The sequence below is a fragment of the Tursiops truncatus genome, chromosome 20 (genome assembly GCF_011762595.2).
Source record: "Tursiops truncatus isolate mTurTru1 chromosome 20, mTurTru1.mat.Y, whole genome shotgun sequence".
Taxonomy (NCBI): domain Eukaryota; kingdom Metazoa; phylum Chordata; class Mammalia; order Artiodactyla; family Delphinidae; genus Tursiops; species Tursiops truncatus.
The window spans coordinates 2833255-2852265 of NC_047053.1; the positions used below are offsets into that span (position 1 = coordinate 2833255).

Below are 19011 nucleotides of genomic sequence, written 5' to 3' on the forward strand. Positions count from 1 at the left end.
GAAATCAGGTTTAAAGTAGCACTGGCAAATAGCCATGTAAAAATTGTGATTTGAATGGAAAGAATCCCTTCAATTAAGGAAACGTGCTTCTACACATTATTCCATGAGCCTTCCAACAGCAGTTTGACAGCACGCTGGGCAGATAGGATATTGTTATAATCACAGTTTCAAAGATGACATGAAGTCCCTGAATTTCAGCTCCTTCAAGGGGCAAGATCACAATATTCGCGGCTAAACTTAAAACCGTGATAAGAATAACATCTACTGAGTAGGTACGGACCCTGGAAGGGAAGGACACATAGATGTTAGCTAGATAATTGGTTAAGTGGAGTAGACGGGCTCAAACCCAGGGGGCTCAGACTCCGGGGCCCACGCTCTCAGCCTCTCTCCTTACTGTTTCCCAGGTCTACCTTCCTCCCTTAATAAGACCCGCCATATTTAGGGTCCTCCTGCCTAGTTCTTCTTAATAACATTTACCCCTTCGCAGGAGGACATTTATTTCTTCAACTGCTTCCACTATTTAAGGTACAAAAGTAATCCTGTACGGAATTACACGTCATCGTAAAACACTCAAACGAAATGAAAACTATGGAATCATGTCCCTGACCCCCACCCCTGCCCTCAGGACATCCACACTAGAGGAATGACACTCTGTAGGCGGCAGCAACATCTCCAGGCAACAAACCATGAAGTCCCTAAAGCAGCATCTTTTACTTTCCTCTCCCGCTTGGACCTGCCCGTGCCCCAACCTGAGTCCTGGCTTCTCGCCCCGCCCCGCCCCGCCCCGCTCCGCCCACTCTCTAGCCCCGCCCCGCCCACTCTCTAGCCCCGCCCGGATCCTCCCACTCCGAATCGCCCCGCCCCCACTTGCTACGCCCCTGAGGGCCCGGAAGCGGAAGTGGGGTCGGGTTGCCGCTGTTACTCCGGCTCCTCCAGGCGCGTAGTGACCCCGCCTCGTCTGTTCTGGTCCCCGGCCCGCGGCTGCGGCGCTGACGTGGCTCCCGGAAGTGGGGCTGGCGTGGGCCGCTATGTTGCAGCAGGTGAGGGGCTGTGGGCGCGGAGAGAGGGCCGCGGCGGCTGGACCGGGCCTGCAGGGCCTGAGGGGCGCGTGCTGAGCGTCCGGGGCCGCTGCCGGAGCCCGAGGAGGAGCGGGTGGGCGGTGGCCGGGGCGGCCGGGGGCGAGGCCGGGGTCCGGGCTGCGCTGAGGGCCGGCGCGGGTGTGAGAGGCGCGGGGTCGCGCCCGGGCGGCCGCGGAGACGCCGTGTGTGGCCGGGCGAGGGGAGGGGGGCCGCCACCCCGCACGTGGGATTAGGGGACCCCCCCCCGGCCTTGCGTTCAAGTTTGTGCTGTTACAGCAGCGTTGGAGGTGGCTGGTCCACTCCCGTGACTGCATCTGCCCCTCCGAGCTAATTACAGCCCTCACGTGTAGGACCAGAGATTAGTAAGAATCATTTCGTAGTTTCTTCCTATTTTTACAAAAGTTACACTTTTAGTTAGATTTTGTAGGCGTCTTTTCCTCTTGAGGGGTTACTGTGGCCCAAGCACTGTGCTAGGCCCCGGGGAAGGGCTGCGAATCGCACAGACGATTTCCTGCCCTGAATCGGAGGGAGGATTGGAGGGTGCCGGCAGTGGGGAGGCAAGATAAGTTAAAGACTGAAGGTAGTTTTCACAGGGCTGTCACAGAGCCAGGGTGATGTGATAGCAGGTGTCTGCGAATAGGACGCCCTCGGGATTTAGTGTCGGAAAGGACCGCTCCGGGGAGGTGACCTGAGTGGGGAAAATCCGGTGATGGTCTGCACCTGCGCCCCGGCTGAAGGAGGCTGGAGAAAAACAACAGCACTGACTGTTCCCACTTAAGCGTGTGGCCAGGCACCTGAAGCGAGCCCTTAGGGCCGCCAGGCAGTCGTCACCCTGCCCCCTCCGTAGCCCCCTCTCCCTCCCACCTAGGCTGCTCTCGAGGGCTTCTCCCTCAAACCTTCAGCGTTTCTTCCTTATCTGCTCTCAGCCCCTAGCCTTGCTGCTCGTTTCACTGAGAAGGTGGAAGCCATCGGTGTCCGCACCGCCTGCCATCTCCAGCTTTCCTCAATCTCCTGTTTACTCTGCCTTTGTTTTATGTAACTGCACTGTCTGTGCTGCGGTTTTTTTTTTGATATGGGCCATTTTTAAAGCCTTTATCGAATTTGTGCGAAAACAGTATTGCTGCTTCTTCTTTTTTTTTTTTAATGTTTTGGTTTTTTGGTCACGAGGCATGTGGGATCTTAGCTCCCTGACCAGGGATCGAACCCACACCCCCTGCACTGGAAGGCGAAGTCGTAACCACTGGACAGCCAGGGAAGTCCCGGTGCTGCCTTCTTAAGTCGAGCCCTCTCCTTGTGCACTGGTTTCCATCCCCTCTTGCCTAAATAAAGTACCCCCAGAGAATTCTAGCCTGTCGCCAAGGTGGAGACCACTGGTCTCATAGATGTGAATCCATTTTACATTTTCTAGCTTCAGCTGTTCCTCCACTCTTCCACCTTCCTTTACTATGAGGGCTTTCTCCATACGTACTCTGTGTGTTCCCACTTCTGTGCCTGTGAACAGATACCTAGTCAAGGGGCCAGAGGGAGGCCCAGCGGGTGAACTCTCCTGGAAGCCTCCCCACAGCCCGTCCCTCCATCTGCTCCTGTTTGCGCTCAGGTTACTTCTGGCACTGACCACAGTCTGCCACGTGTCGTAGGTGATTGCTACTTTGTTTATTAGCTCATGCCTTCCACGAATACTGTAGCACCTGGCCTGGTGCTCGGCTAGACACTAGGATTTATTACAATGCAGGGACGGAACTTGCCCTCCGGTAGCTTGGAGTCTAGGAGGAGGTAGGAGGAGTAGACTTGCAGTAAGACTATCACGAGATAATTGTTCAAGCGGAGATTTGCCCAGGTGCTGTGGGGACGTGGGAGGGGGGATGCCTGGGGATTTCAGGGCAAGTTTCTCAGCCGTTGCAGTATTTGAGCTGAAAGTTGGAAGATGATTTGGCGTTTGCCTGATGGTCCGCTTCATAGGGGATGGGGAAGGGAAGAGCTTCTGGGTAGAGAAAACATGAAGGGCAGAAAGGTGGGAGGGCCCGAAGTGTTTTCCCAGAGCAGGTAGTAACAGCGTTGCTGCAGTGCTCAGTGGGAGGGGGCGTTGTCGGGAGGTGGGCACGGGATCAGGTCCTGAGCTGCCGCGAGCTCTGGTTTGCTGTGCCTGAGGGATTTAAGTCTTATCCTGTACAGGGAGGGGCGCCACTGAACAGTTTGGGCAGGGGGGTGACATGGTATGCTCTCCATTTAGGGAGATACTCCGGGTAATGAGGGGCTGGAGTAGAGCGGGGGTGAGACCAGAGATGGCAGGTGAATGGGGAGGGGCTGGCACTGTGAAGGTGTGAAGCATGACTGAGGCTGCAGGTGAGTTGCAGTGAGCTGAGGTGCGAACCACTTAGAGACCTGAGGTTGAGGAGGGAAGGGAAGTAGAGGACAGAAGGGAGATTCAGCATCAGGACTTTAAAACATCTCTTCACGCTGTAAAGGACACCTGAAGAAGCTTGTATGCTGATGAGAAAGATCCACCAGAAAGACCTGAAGATACAGGAAACTGTAAATAAAGGGGAAGAGTGATGGAACACGCCCCCAAGGAGGCCGGAAGAGAAGGGATTCTGACTACAAGTAGCTGGTTTAGCCTTGGAGAAAAAGGGACAGAGTTGAGAGAAGGGGTCAGGAAAACAGGGCTGCAGTCAGATGGTTTTGTGGAGGAGCCAGAGACAGTTTATCTCGGCAGCCTCAGCCTGCTCTGACCTGGGAGCCACCTGAGGGTGGCTGCATGGAGTTTGCGCTTGGCAGCTTCTTGGGTGGGATGGAGACGGCAGGTGCTTGGGTTACCGTGTGGGGTTTGGCCAGGTGATCAGGGTTGGGGGAGGGAACTGACCTCGCCCCTTCCCTAGGCTGTGAGTTCCATGTGGCCGTGACCGTGTCCTACCGTCATCTTCCGTATTGACTAGCGTGCTGCCTTGCATGTAGTAGGCATGCAATACGGAGTTTCATTCTGCTTCATGAATATTTGCTTTTCCTATCAGGACAGTAATGATGACATTGAAGATGTCTCACTGTTTGATGCAGAAGAGGAGACAACTGGTAGATCAAAAAAATCTAAAATCAGGTACGACGATAAGTTACAAGACTTGGGTTAGTGTCTGGTGCTGTTCTGTCCATCGCCTGGTGCCAGCGACGGGCTTCGGGGCAGAGTGGTTGTGATGTGCTGGTGAATATTGTGTATTGCTGCTTTGCTCTTTAGTCTGAGATGAGGTGACATCTCACGTTTTCCCTGGGAATAATTGACTTATGGCATTTTACTCAATACTGAGCTTTCAAATCTGCAAATCCAATTTTTTGAACACTGGTGTTTTTAATTCTGACTTTTGTACCAAGAATGCACCATTTCTTTAGATAGTTTCTGTAGATATACTACATTTTGATTTATTATGCAAATTTCAGAATTGTGTCTTTTGTATCAACTAATGTGAGATCAAGCCAAATATCTTTCTATTCCAAACTTAGTTATTGCTAAAGAAATTCACTTGATGAAATCAAATTCTACCTGAACCTTGAGAACATCTCTAAGTGAGAGATGCCCGTCACAAAAGACCACGTATTATATGATTTTGTTTATGTGAAATGTCCAGAATAGGCAAATCTATAGGGACAAGAAGTACATTAGTGGTTGCCTAGGACTGGAGAGGGGTGGGATTGGGGTCAGTGGGGGGGTGACCGCCCATGGGTATAGGCTTTATGTTTGGGGTCATGAAAAAGTTCTAAAATTGATGGTGTGATAATTGCACAATTCTGTGAATATACCAAAAATCACTGAATTATACCCTTTAAATAGGGGAATTGTGTGGCGTGTGGATTATATCACAACGAAGCTGCTGTTAAAACAGCAACTATGCCTGGTGGTCACTTTGTCTTAACGCCTGAAGTGATTTCTGAGGGCCTAGAAATTCTTAGGGCATGATATTTAGACATGTGAAAATAGGAGTCAGTCCTAAGAGTGTAGTTTCCTAATTCCTCTAAGCTTGGTAAAGTTTCTTGTTATATATTTTGTGAAAGTATATAATCAATGAGTTGTTAAAGTCACGTTTACATAGTGTATTTTCTGTGACAGCAGGGCCTAGTCAAATAATGGGACTTATGAAAAAAGAGAGGTAGGCGGTTTGCTTCTTCCTCAAGTCATCTTTTATTTTGGCAAGACTCTGCATGGTTCTGCTTTGGCTGAAACATTTTCATCTACATCTGCAGTACCTGTTGTAAATGTAATTGCATATCTTTTATTATGTTTTGGTTTTCAGACACCCAGTGGCATCATTTTTCCATTTATTCTTTCGAGTCAGTGCAATTATAGTCTATCTTCTCTGTGAATTGTTCAGCAGCAGCTTTATTGCCTGTATGGTGACAATTATCTTGTTGTTGTCATGTGACTTTTGGGCAGTCAAGGTAGGTTTGATTGTTTTTATTTTAAAATCGTATTTATATGATGAGATTGAATGACGTGTAAACAGTAAAAAAAAAAAAAAAGACACTTAACATTTCCGATAGGTGTTAATTTATCTTTTTGTTATCTTAGGCCTCACCTGTGTCAAAGTGCCAGTTGTGGCAGATCACGTATAGGTTTACTGACTTGTCTGTGCTTTACGTTAACCTATGTCAGCTTTAAAGTTAAACAAATAAAAATGTGACCAGCAGCTACAGACTACACATATTGCTTCTAATCCTCACCACTGGTTTTGCTTCAGGGTCACCTCCGGCTATGCCGCGTATGATTTCTAGATAAGACCCCAGGGTAGTTTGTCCACCATTACAAGTACCGCCCATTACAAAGGCTCCTGTTTGAGCTTGAGGGCAGTGTTTCTCAGCCAGGGCCAGTTTTGCCCTCCAGGGGGACGTTCGTTTGTCAGTATCTGAAGACATCTTTGGTTGTCACAACTGGGGGTGGGGGAAGTGTGCTATTGGTATCACACAGGTAGAGGCCAGGGATGCTGCTAAATATCTTAAGGTGCACACACAGGGCAGCCCCCCACATCAGGGAATCATCCGGCCCAAAATGTGGTTAGTGCTGAGGCTGAGGGATCCTGTTGTAGGGGATAGAAAAGAGTGTAAGAAATGGTTCAAACTCAGAGGCAGTGGTAGGTAGAGGGATGGATGGATGGAGAGATAGGTATATAGATAGAGGGGCATGTGATAAAGTAACTATGGTAAAATATTAAATGTAGACACTAGGTGATAGGTATTCACTGTAAAACTTGACTTTTCTGTGTGTTTGGAAATTTTCATAATAAAATGGTAGGGGGAAAAATTGAAGGCAAAAAAAAAAAGGCAAAAGCTACTTTTGGAATTTGAGGTATGTATATTGATTCAAAAACCAGTAAGATGTTACAGGTCTGCTCATGTCCCCCAACGCAGCCATTTTTAGATCTTTTGATTGTTACAGATATCAGAAGTGGTTGGCTTGGTGGTGGCCAGTTTCCATAGGCCACAAAATGCTGAGAGTAAAGATTACAAAGGTCTGTTTCCTGTAGTCTTTTCTTTTGTACAGTCTTCTTTGCCTTGTATTTCTTTGAATTTCTTCTGTTGCTTTATGCTCTAAAGTGTTTACTGTATCCAGGTCACAGTTTCGTTTTGAGGAACATTTCTTTTTGTTGTTCATGTAATTTCTGCTTAGCCAAATAGAACACCACCTTCAGTCAGTCTTCCTGGTAATTTCCAAAAATTATATAATTAGATCCTTGTGGGTTTAGAGTTTTAAAAAATGTGGCCAGAGGGAGTTCCCTGGTGGCCTAGTGGTTAGGATTCCGGGCTTTCACTCCATAGCCTGGGTTCAGTCCCTAGTCAGGGAACTGAGATACCGGGATGCAAGCCACAGCATGACCAAATTAAAAAAAAAAAAAAAAAAAAAATGTGGCCAGAAAGTATATTTTCTGATAACATTTTTTTTTTTTAAAACAAGGGCTTAAAAAATACCCTTTCATCTGTGGCAGAATTACTTACAGATACGCAGACAATTGAGATATGAAATTAAGAAGTCAAGAATGGGGAAATCATTAAATGGACTTGGGGAAGGGGGTGTGCAGGGTTCTGAATGTAGTTAGAACAGCAGTGTGTCGTAGTTGTGAATCTCAAGGCAGTTGTCAAAAGAAGAGATAATTATTAAAAAAATAAGAGATAAATAAGATAAAGTTATTTAAAAAATGAAAAGAACTTAAATGTTATAACCTATATGGGGCTTTTGTCTTATTCTTTATTTTGAGAAATATAGTAAAAAAAAGAATAAATAGTTGTTTTCAAATTTTTATGGTAACTATTAGTAAAATTTAAAACATTGTGTGTCTTCCACAACATTGGAGAAGACAGGAGCAACTAAAACATCAAGAGAAGGAGAGCAAAGCAAGCGTCCAGGAACCTGAAATATCATAGGGCAGAGTGCAAGGGGATGGGAGCAGTAGCACATTAGTTACAGCTGTAGATGTAATTTGATTAAACCCTCTTTTTAAAGATAAAAATTCTTAGATTTGGTCAAAAATCAAAGTCCAACCCAAAAGATCTAACTATAATTGTAACATTAGAAAAAGTAAAGGCAAAGATAACATAAGACCAATTCAAACAAAAAGAAACTTGACGTTATATTATTATCAGACAAAGCAGAAATGAGAGTAAGACAGCATTCAGTGGAACAAGAAAGGTCAGTTGATGAGTCACAGTGAGGATCATTCACAGAAAGACATCACATCAAACTATAGTGAAAAACTACTAGAAACACTAGAGAAGATGGAGGAACACTGTTGTGATAGAAGTCTAACAAACCATTGTCTTTGCAGATCAGAGCAACCAAAAATACATAAGATTTGAAGGATCTGAATGATATAACAAGGTCACTTCCATAGCAGTATTTGGAAATCTGTATGCATAATAAACAATAAACAAGGCATAATACCTTCTTGTTCAGTTCCTGTGGAACATTTACAAAAGTTGACTAAATATCACTATGAAGAAAATCCAAAGAAATTGCCCAAAGCAGCTACATTTTCTAGTCCAGTACCACAGAACTGGAGACTAATAAAAAAAAAATGGTTGTCAAAATGGGGATTTTTAAAAAGAGCCATTCTGCTAAATATCTTGGCGCAAAAAGGAAATAAAAACTGTAAATATAGATTATTTATACCTTAATGATAATGAACACCTACATTCAAACTTTTGAAATGTGTCTAAAGCTGAATTCAGAGGAAAAACAATAGACAAAAGGCTTTTATTAGAGGTCTAGAAGTTTCAAAAACAAAAATAATAAGCTTGAGAGAAATTCGGAAAATAAACTAATAATGACAAAAACAAAGTAAAGAATTGGAAAATGGGAAAATGGAGGAGTTTGAGACTATTCGAAGAGCTGTTATTTGAAAGTGCCACTACAATAGACTTCTGGCTGTTCTCGGTCTTCTTTGCCAGCTCTTCTCTTTTGCTTAGCCTTTGATTGGTAGCGTTTCTACAAAATGAAGTTTGGTCTCTAAGGCTCCTCCTCTTCTTCTCTTCTGTATTCATTTCATTATGTTAGGAAAGCTATCAAAGCAATTTGTTACATTAGTAAGAGGGAAGGAGCTTGGTGCATTTCAAGTACTGAATGAAGGTCAGTGCCTATAACCATAGTCTTCGTTTGGGCTGCTGTACAGAGTACCAGAGACTGGGTGGCTTACGAACAATAGGAATTTATTTTTCCAAGTCCTGGAGGCTGGAAATCCAAGGTCAGGGTGCCAGCATGGTCGGCCTCTGGTGAGGGCCCTCCTCGGGTTCCAGACTGCTGATGTCTCGTTGTATCCTCACATGACTGAGAGCAGAGAGAGGGTGAAAGCTGTCTCTTGACTCTTATGAGGACACTAATCCCATTCACAAAGGCTCCGCCCGCATGGCCTCATCTAATCCTAATCACCTCCCAGAGGCCCCCTCTTGATACCATCACTTGGTGATGGGGTGGGGGCAGAGTTTCAACCCATGAATTGGGGGGGGACACAGTATTCAGTCCATAACCTTTTTTAGAGATATGTAGTTATAAAGTATATGTAGCTGTGGTCAGGATATATAGGAAAAAGTAGGTCCCAGAAGCTACAGAGCAAGGGGTTTAGAAACACATTAGGGAACTGGAGAAAGGACAAGGGTTCGCGAGGGAAAAGAAGGGTAATGTTTATGGGTGTGCTGACCCTGTCACCTCTGCCCCTGTGGGGCCTGCCATGGCATTTTATTTACTCTTTTTTCCAGGCCTGGTACGTAGTGGTCTTTAATTGGATATCATGGCGGGAAAGCTGATGATTTCTTGTTTGTGAACTGTTACACTAAGATACGATGTTATGGTAGACCTGTAAATAATGTTTTTAAAATGTGTGTGCATATATTAATCTTTACCAGAATGTCACAGGTAGACTAATGGTTGGCCTGCGCTGGTGGAATCATATTGATGAAGATGGAAAAAGCCATTGGGTGTTTGAGTCCAGGAAGGTAAACTGCCTTTGTTTTTTTTTTTTTTGTTTTGAGAGTCATTCAAAAAATTATGTGTAGGGCTTCCCTGGTGGTGCAGTGGTTGAGAGTCCGCCTTGCTGATGCAGGGGACACGGGTTCGTGCCCCAGTCCGGGAAGATCCCACATGCCGCGGAGCGGCTGGGCCCGTGAGTCATGGCCGCTGAGCCTGTGTGTCCGGAGCCTGTGCTCCGCAACGGGAGAGGCCACAACAGTGAGAGGCCCGCGTACCGCAAAAAAAAAAAAAAAAAATTATGTGTAGATACATTTGAGTATTTAAGGGTCAATTACCTAAACACTTGAGATGCATCTACACATAAGGGACCGCCCCGGGTTGCTTGGCATGGTATAGCACAGAACCAGATGGCCTTCTAAACTTGCCTTGTGTTTCTCTTTAGTTCCGACTGGAAACAGGGCGTGTCCAGGAAAGAACCCTGAGAGGGCTTGGGCTCAGGGTTTATGCCGCGTGCTTAGCTGGCTCCCAGGGGCTGCTGCTGAAGGGTCTCTGTTTGGGGTCCCTGTGTGCCTTGCCTAGTGTAGCTCCCTCCAGTGGCTCCCTCTGTCCTTGCCCCCGGGGTCCTCCTCCATTCGTGGGCAGGAGAAAGAGGAGGTTTGCAGCTGGATAGGAAATCTGAGTTAAGCAGAGAGCAGTCTGTTCTTCAGGCTGTGCCTTCAGAAGCCCTAGGGGACCTTGCTCTGTTTTGGGTTAGCCTGCTCATCTGTAGTGGAAATCAGTTTGGGAGCCAGAGGACAAAACTCCTGGAGACAGCACCGATTAAATTGCTTGCCTCTGCTCGTTAGGGCCCTGACTAGGACTCCTCAGAAAGCAGCATTGTGCTCAGTGAGCCCATAGTCCTTTATATTATAAAATCTACCTTGGAAACCACTCGGCGCCCTTTTAAATTCCTGGGTGTTGCTGAGACATTCTGGTCATTGTCCGGAATCCCTTGACTGCATTTCTTCCTGTGGACCCTGATGGACCTTTTAGTCTCCAGGATGACCATAGCCTTGATTTCCTGAATCCTCACCTAAGAAGGCATCTTTCAAAGCTTGCTTATGAATAATCAGTATAAGTGCAAGAAGGATTGACTAGAAGCCTATCAGAGGCCACCCTTACTGTCTTGGGTGATGACAACTGTCCACTCTGCCCTGAAAATGAAACATTCTCGATTTAAAACAGAGTATGTTAAGACCAGTTCCAAAAATTACAGTAGTGGTAGATCTACTGTTTTGCTTGAGGGAGATTGTGGGGCGGGGGGTAGGAGTTCTAACTTGGGATTTGGGTTGTCTGTATTAATTTATTTGAATTTGAGGGTAAGGGGTTTTTCATTAAAAATGTTAAACTTTTTGCTGATAAATACCACAGAACGTTGGTTATTAAATTCATGTTCTTTTGTAGGCCTCTCCTCAAGACAGTAAAACTGTTTCAGAGGCTGAATCAAGAATCTTCTGGTTAGGACTCATTGCCTGTCCGGTGCTGTGGGTGATATTTGCCTTTAGTGCCCTCTTCTCCTTCAGAGTGAAGTGGTTGGTGAGTATCAGTGTGGAGCTGTCAGTAGCCCGCTAAGGTGGCTGGCGGACAGTCATAATAAGCAGCACCTGTGTTAACATCAGGGACCCGTCTTGAATAGGCAGCTTCATCATGTATTTCCCAAGTTTGGTTTCTCAGCTCTGCTTTTCTCTAAGTACAGAGAGCAGAGTCCTGTGAAAGACTCCATCTCACCAGTTCTCCAAGTGCTGAGCAGAATTTGATTTAGCCCATCTTTTCAGTGATTACCACATGTATCACATAATCTTGTCGGTCGGGGATGGTCAGTATACTCCAAACGTGCTTAGCTTGGTTTGGAACTAACAGAGTGGTCTTTTCTGAAAATACTGGTTGGTAACCTGTTCTGGTTATCTACTGCAACAGTCATTTTATGATCTCTCGCAGTTTCACTGGTTCAGAAGTTTGGGAAGGGCTTGTCTGGAAAGTTCTGGCTTGGGATCTTTTGTACTTGTGGTCAGACAGTGGCTGGGGGCCGCTGAGGCTTCTCCTCTTTATGGGATCCCATGGCCTCTCAGTGCGGTCTTTCCACATTGCTGGTTGGGGCTTCATTACAGTCTGGTGGCCTCATGGCAGTTAGACTTGGAGGGTCACAGCTTACTTGGAGGGTCACAGCTTACTTGGAGGGTCACAGCTTACTTGGAGGGTCACAGCTCCAGTTGAGAGTGTTTTAGCTCACAAGCTGTATTACTTTGTACAGCTGTATTAGTTTTCTAGGGTTGCCATAATAAAGTATCACGGACTGGGTGGCTTAAACAACAGAAATTTATTTTCTCCCAATTCTGGAGGTCTGTCTCTCTGGCTTGTTGACTGTCTTCTCCCAGTGTCTTCATGTGGTCTTCCCTCTGTACATGTCTGTGTCCTAATCTCTTCTACTTATAAGGGCACCTATCATATTGGATTAGGGCCCACCCTAGTGACCTTATTTTTCCTTAATTCTTTAAAGACCCTGTTTCCAAATACAGTCACATTCTGGGGTCCTGGGATTATATATATTAAACATATACATTTTGGGGGAACAAAGTTCAGCCCATGACAACCACCTAGCCTCAGAAGTCACAGCATCACTTTTGGTACCCGTCCACATTCAGGAGAATGGAAATTAGGCTCTACAGCTTGATGGGGGAGTAAGAAGGTTCTAGAAGAGCATGTGGAGATACAATTGCCACCATGTTTGGAAAATATAATCTGTCACTTAGCCCAAACTGTGTGTCTTATTCTTTTAATAATTGATTTTATCTCACTTAATACATATTGGTGTCAGATGTATTTTGGCCTTAATTGTGTTTTTTTCTCCTGTTTTTAATATTTCCTTGTCTAGTTCGCTGTATAGGTTCTCTTTTCCTTTGTGCATACACGTACATAAATACTTTCCCTTTTGAGATTTGGAAGGTTTATTTTCTGTTTTTAGTTTTTCTAGTAGTTATCTGTATCACATAACCCTCTTTCATGCATTTCATGTATCATACCCTCTTTCATGAATTAAGAAATGTATTTAATGTCTTGATTTCCTGCTGTGAAAGATGTAAAGTTAACGTTCATGCCTTCTCCCACCTTTCCTCCCTCCTTCCACTTCTGGATTTTTGTTGGTTGTAGTCTTACTTTAGTTATTTTAAGTAATATAGTTACTCCTGTTTATTGACTTAGAGACTGTTTAGAAAGGGAATGAAATAAACACTCTTATATTCCCTCCTTTGTTTCTTCCCTTTCTATGCCTGAGCTTTGTTTGTTCCAGTATTATTTTTGTTGTCAAGGTTTATAACAATTACCTTTTGAAACGATATTTGTTACTGGTTGTTCAGTCTTTGATCTACTTTTAAATAAATTGATTCAGTCCTTTTATTGCAGCTTCTCCTTTACCTCTTGGTTGGCTGAATTTCATTGTTGGGTGATTTTTTTCAAAAAACTTGTGGGTGTTATTTTCCTTTGGCTCTGTCATGTTTAAGAATATGAGCCTGTTGACTTTATTCTTGAATAAACTTTTCTTTTTTCTTTCTGAATAAACTCTTTATGCTTGAATAAATTCTTTATTTCTTCATTCTTGAAAAAAGATTCTTTATTCTTGAATAAAGAATTGGCTAAGTTAATATTCTTGGGTCACAACTTTTTTCTCTCACCATTTAGAAGACATTACTTCCTCATTTTCTAATATTGAATATTGTAGAGAAATCTGAGGCCTGGCTTACTTAACCTCCATGTAAGGGAGTGAATTATTTTTCTCCCTGGACAAATAATTTTTGTTAATCATTCTTGAAGTTTTAAAATAGCATACATAACCAGATTGTCTTTGTGTTTATCTTTCTGTGTTGCTTTTTCTGGAAACTGTGCCCCTCTAATATGCAGGCACAGGTTTTGCTTTGAATCAGGAAAATTATCTTCTGTTGTCTTTACATTTATTTATGTTCTGTGTTTTTGGTGTCTCTGATTCTGAGGTACCAGTTACCTCTGTGTTGGATCATTTTTATCTGTTCTCATCTACCATCTTAAATGCTTTCGTCTCTCATCTTTTCTTTTCTGGTTATTCACTCAGCACATCTTTTTAAAAGAGTCTGCCATACACCAGAGCTGTCCTGGGCGCTGGGGATATGAATAAGGGCCTGATAAACAAGATGACTGCTCCGATAGCACCACTTTCTAGTGGAGCAGAGTGTAGACAGACAGTAAATAAGGGTTGTTAGAAAGGTGACACACGGTAACGGAGTGGAGAGTGCCAGGGAGAGCGGAGTGGGCTGCTTTAGCAAGGGCTTCTCTGCGTTTCCTGAGCTCTGCCAGCTCCGTTTTCAACTCCTTCTGGTGTCTTGTCTTACCTTCATTCTCTTTGAATGCTTGTCTTTAGGTTCTTCTGTAGGGTGAGGAATGCTTCAGGAATGCTTTTATTTTGGTGGACTCTCTTTCTTTTTAGAATGATTCTTCGTCTGCCTTTTGCATACTGTGTTCCTTTCTTCTTTTTGTTTTTTGCTGTGGTTCTGCGTAGCTGCCTTTCCCTGTTCCCCTCCCCATTTTGCTCCTGTTTGCAGTGGCAGCTCTGTCCAGACCTTCTCTTTATGTTGGTTTCGTGTGGGTGAGTTCTCCTTGCCTGCCTTCCTTGTTGTCTGAGACACCTGGGCTCTGCTGTGAGCTGCGGTTTGGTCGCCTGAAGGCGCAGGTGTGAGGAGGGGACCGCAGCCCTGCCGCCGGCTGCCTCGGCTGGCTTGCTCGGGTTCCTTCCCTTACATAGTGGAGTTCTTGTTGCCTGTCGTGGTTCTGCCCTCCTGCTTTAGTTCGTTTGTGAGCCCTTGGAGCCTTCACCTCTCTCTGGGGAGGCAGCCCAGTCTTTCTCTGGCAGTGTTTCCCCTTCCCTAAAGCAGAGCAGGGAGAGGGGGGTGAAAGGTGGTTTGGGCTCCTGTTTTAAGACCACAGGGCAGGAAGGGGGCATCCCGTCCCTCAAGCTTCCCCACCCACTGTTCTCTGTGGTGATGGGCTTGATGACCGTTGGTCCTCCTGCCTACTCAGACCATTTGCTTATTCTAGAACAGGGCTTGGCAAACTGTGGCCTGCAGGCCAAATCTGGCCTTACGCCTGTTTTTGTAAAATTGTGTTGGAACACAGCCTTGCCTGTTTGTTTACATATTGCCTGTGGCTGCTCTGGGGCTAGAATGGCAGAGTTGAGTGTTTGCAGCAGAGACCATATGGCCTGCAGAGCCTAAAATATTTATTATCTGGCCCTTTACAGAAAAGCTTTGTAGAATATTTAACCGTGGGATCCCCTCATGTTGTTCTAATTAACTTTTCTTTAATAATATTTAAATAGTAGGCTTGCGTTTCTTTTTCTCAATCCTTAGCGGTCTTAGTGGGGTCACCTATAGGATTGTGGCCACAAGGAAGAAACAACTCTGCTGAAGTGCATTTCTTCCTAGTGCTGTGTCCCCCTCTGCGCCCTTCCCCCATCTCCTTGTCACAGAAGGCAAACCCCTGTTGGTTGCTACCTTGAGGCACCGGTTTGCTTTCTTAGAAGCCAGTTGTTGCCCACACAGTAGCATAGAGCAGAGACTCAGCTCTGTGTGCTTTCAGTGTGTTGAACTTGATCTATCTCTTGACCATTCTTTTGGAATTCTTAAGGAAACAGTTAACATTTGAGCCCCTTCTGAGTCTCATTTACTTTTTTTATATCTTTACTCACAGAACCATGGAAAATATTAGAGAATGAATGGTCCCCCTACTGCACCCCCGGGGCTGGCACAGAGCATGTGTGTTGATGGGTGCTTGTTGGGTGGTGCAGAGTGCGTATTGGACGGGTCTGCTCTGGGAGGGAGGGCGCACGGGAGTCTCACGGCCACAACCCCCCTTCACAGAGCTTCCTCTTCCTGCTCTTTCCCGAGACAGTCTCCGCGTTTTGTTTATGGCAGAGAGACGGTCAGTCAGTGTCAAGCCCGTAACTGTTGGTTATTCCCCTCTCCCAGGCGGTGGTTATCATGGGTGTGGTGCTACAAGGGGCCAACTTGTATGGCTACATCAGGTGCAAAGTGGGCAGCAGGAAGAATTTAACCAGCATGGCTACATCGTACCTTGGAAAGCAGTTTTTAAGACAAGTAAGTGTTTTCTGGATGTCAGGGTAATTTGGATGCGGTCAGTGACTAATGCAATGAAGATTTCTAACTCTTGGAGAGTTTAATTTCTATGAAGTACTTTAAAAAAAGTTTTTTAAAGGGACATACTTATTTAAGTACGACATGATGACGATAAAGTTATTTTAATTTCTCTTTGGAGGCTTTTAGGGCATTCCAGAAATGTATTGTCGATATCCTGAAATTATTTTAAAACCAGAGGGATAAATGTTCATTGATAATAACTTCTTTTTTTAATTAGATGAAGTTCAGTTGCTTTCCATTAGTTCCAGTGGCTCTAAATGAACAGTTTTGAAGCATGTATCAATATATTGTATGGTTTTAGGCTTTATAGTAAGAACAAGTTAGAAACATAATAAGACCGTATCGTTAAAGATTGTTTTAAAGTACTCGGTTTGGTTTTGAAGAATGTATAGGTTTTACTATAGTTCCTCGATATGAAGATTTAAATCGGAGTTTTCCACGGGGTAAGTGGTGTTCATAGGTAAATAGTAATTGGTAAAACCTTTGGGAAATTGATTAGGTCTTTGTATGAGTGATGTCTCGTGTTTGTGTTCATGCAGTAGGTTGGGCAGGTAACGTTATACAGGACACTTACGGGTTCTCAACCTTGGACATGCATCAGAATCTCCTGGAGGGCTAGAGCACAGATTGTGGGGTCCTACCCCCAAAGTTTCTTATTTAGTTGCCCTGGGGCCGGGTCTCATAGGTCGCGTGTTTGCAGGTTCCCAGGTGGTACTGATGTTGCTGGTTCAAGGATTACGTTTGTGACTAAAGCCCTGAGAGGCTAAGTGACTTCTCAGGAACATACAGAAACAAAGTGGTGCAAAGCTAGGGCTTAACCCAGCTCTCTTGAAATCCAGTGCCGTTTCCTGTACAGTTTCTCTTATATAAAAGTTAAGAGGTAGGGAAAATGAGGATTCTTGTAGGGACATGACTCTCCTCCTGAGGGTTTTTGCAGAGTCCCAGTATACCTTTGCTGGGTAAGGTCCACCTCATGGTAATTGTCAAGTGTGTGCTTAATAGGTTTTTTTCCCCTTACGATTACCAGCATTCAGGTGAAATTGAACCTTGAGCTGACATACATGGACAGGGTCAGTAGACTTACATGGCACTTGGTGGTGCTCTGCTCAAATGCGAGTGACTTGCTGGACATCTGGGTGGACCCATTGCTGTACTTCTCTAGCATGACAGTAATTTTTAACGTAATTGGGCCATGGGATGCCAGGTAATGTAGTAGCTGGCTGTGCTGGCAGTTACGAAATGTTTTCCTAGTGCTTTAAATCTGGTATGTTAAGTCAAATAGCTTTGAGTGTTAAGGAGTTGTTTCTCTTTTGCAGACCACTGGAGACGATCAGACCTCCTGAAGAGAGTGAGGGAGTCTGCGTGTTCTTTCCTTTGGGAACAACTGAAGGGGGTCTTGACTCTGAACCTTTAGAACTCAGTACCTATTGCAAAGAGGAGTGTTGGGTTTGTTTTTCCATTTTAAAGTTTACTTTAAAAAAAAAAGGAAAAGTAGTTTTCATATTAAGTTTTTACTTTCTAGCATATGGGGCTTGAAGGTGTGGTGTAGCTAGAAACATTGTTAACATTTGGTTCATGGTGTACATATGTGTATGCACATAGTCGTGTAAGATCCATGTGTCTTAAATTAACAAAAGTGTTTGTGTTCATGCCCATATGGAATGGAGACCTTTGCATTTTGATCCACAGAACAAGAAGGATGTTCCTAGTCTATCTCAAAACTCTCTGTGTTTACATACTATTTCTGTAGATTATTTTAGGTTTTGCTTCCATGGTAAGAGTGAGCACTTTGGCTTATATATAGAGTTAGGAATAATTGTTAATTTTACACTTAATATATACTTCATGATGAAACTTCTTATCCTAGGCGTTTACAGGCAGGTAAAAACCAAATTTGGGCTATTGGTGTTAACTAGTTTCTAAAATTTTGTTTATTTTTATTTGTAATGAGTCACGTACTTAAGGCCCAGTTAATATAAAAGGAATTTTCATAGTTTATGTTCATGGGATATGTAGGCATTGCTGCTGTTCTATTTATTTTGGGGGAAAGATAGCCAGATTTTACTTTGGAACCTTCCAGAAGCTCTTCAGTGGTCCTTGGCCTAATGAAATCTGTCTTTTACCACTAAAAGAGTATTATTCTTATGTCATAGTGAGAATAATCATTTCAATACTTGGCATTGTAAATGCCTAAAAGACGTTTTATTTTACGAATCTATTTTTTTTCTTGCTATAATGGGGATATTGTAAATCATGTATTTGTATTAATGGTATTTCTTAAAACTGTGTAACAATCCGCAAACTATTGTAGGCGTCTGTAAATTCTGTTGTAGGTACTGTAAATTTTCTTTCAATTGGCAGATAGATTATTTTGTGATTGTATTTATACATTGTTAAAAATTTTTGAAGATGTTTTGTTTAATTGAGTGTATCTTATTGGCGTGATAGCTTTGAAGGTGCATAACTTTATATTTGTATAAAACTCTACTGCTTACAAAGCACTTTGACACTCGTAATCTCATTTGATCCTCACGACAAGCCTGTTATGTGTGATGCTGGTTTATAGGTGACGAAACAGGACTTCAGGTTATTGACTGACTTGCCCAAGGAGACACTGATTACAGGAAGACCCATCAGGACATATTACTGATTTTAGAGGAAATATTTGTCTCTAAATGTCCTTTCCTTTCGTACGAATCATTAATTTACTAAGTCATTAATTTGGTAAGTGCTTGTTTCCCATTTTATTTATACTTGTCTGGTGAGGAAAGTGGATGCTGCATAAATGTTTTTATTTAACCTGAAAGATCTGGTGTCAGTCTGTAGAGCTGAGAGTCTCATGGTGGGGGTTGCTCTTGAGGTAACTATTGCTATTCCAGGCTTCAATCCTACACCAAATATGAATTGAATTTTGGAATATGTACGTGGCAAGACCTACTGTTTATCCCCCAATATTCATTTTTCCCTTCTATTCATTTCCCACTTATTAGCCAGGACATGGCAACGAAGACAGTTTTTCCCAGATTTTCTTGCTGCACCTTGGCTATGCTTCCAGGAAGTATTCTTAGAAGACCGGCATGCGCGTCCCCTCCCCTTTTCACCCCTCTTAGCTGAAATGTAGACAGAATAGATGGCGCTTGAACAGCTGTCATGGACGATGGGGTGATAGCCTTATTTTTGAGAATAGCAGAGAAATAAGGTAGAGATTGAGTTCCCGCTGATGGGGCCAGCAGCCCTGAACTGCCTGTCTGAATTTTTAAGTGAGAAACAAACTTCT

General features: G+C 44.0%; 1 protein-coding gene across 3 annotated transcripts; it reads left to right on the forward strand.

The window, feature by feature from the left end:
- The first annotated feature begins 894 nt into the window (after positions 1 to 894).
- TVP23C (trans-golgi network vesicle protein 23 homolog C) lies at positions 895 to 18540 on the forward strand. 3 transcript variants are annotated; one of them, XR_004523660.2, is made up of 8 exons: positions 895 to 1040; positions 4088 to 4170; positions 5357 to 5501; positions 9453 to 9542; positions 10960 to 11091; positions 15546 to 15674; positions 17051 to 17180; positions 18301 to 18540. XR_004523660.2 is itself a non-coding variant. In XM_019944225.3 (7 exons), exons 1-7 carry the CDS (start codon positions 1029 to 1031, stop codon positions 17075 to 17077), a joined length of 618 nt encoding a protein of 205 aa, XP_019799784.1. In that variant the 5' UTR covers positions 895 to 1028; the 3' UTR covers positions 17078 to 18235. The 3 variants fall into 3 exon arrangements, 2 of the variants coding, with proteins under 2 accessions (XP_019799784.1, XP_019799785.1); XM_019944225.3 differs by lacking the exon at positions 18301 to 18540 and having other exon boundaries at positions 17051 to 18235; XM_019944226.3 differs by lacking the exons at positions 895 to 1040; positions 5357 to 5501; positions 18301 to 18540 and having other exon boundaries at positions 17051 to 18235.
- The last annotated feature ends 471 nt before the right edge of the window (positions 18541 to 19011 follow it).

Coding starts and splice junctions, on each gene's coding strand:
- TVP23C (XM_019944225.3), top strand. Junction 11,092..15,545: donor CCTTCAGAGTGAAGTGGTTG/GTGAGTATCAGT, acceptor CCCCTCTCCCAG/GCGGTGGTTATCATGGGTGT. Junction 15,675..17,050: donor GAAAGCAGTTTTTAAGACAA/GTAAGTGTTTTC, acceptor TCTCTTTTGCAG/ACCACTGGAGACGATCAGAC.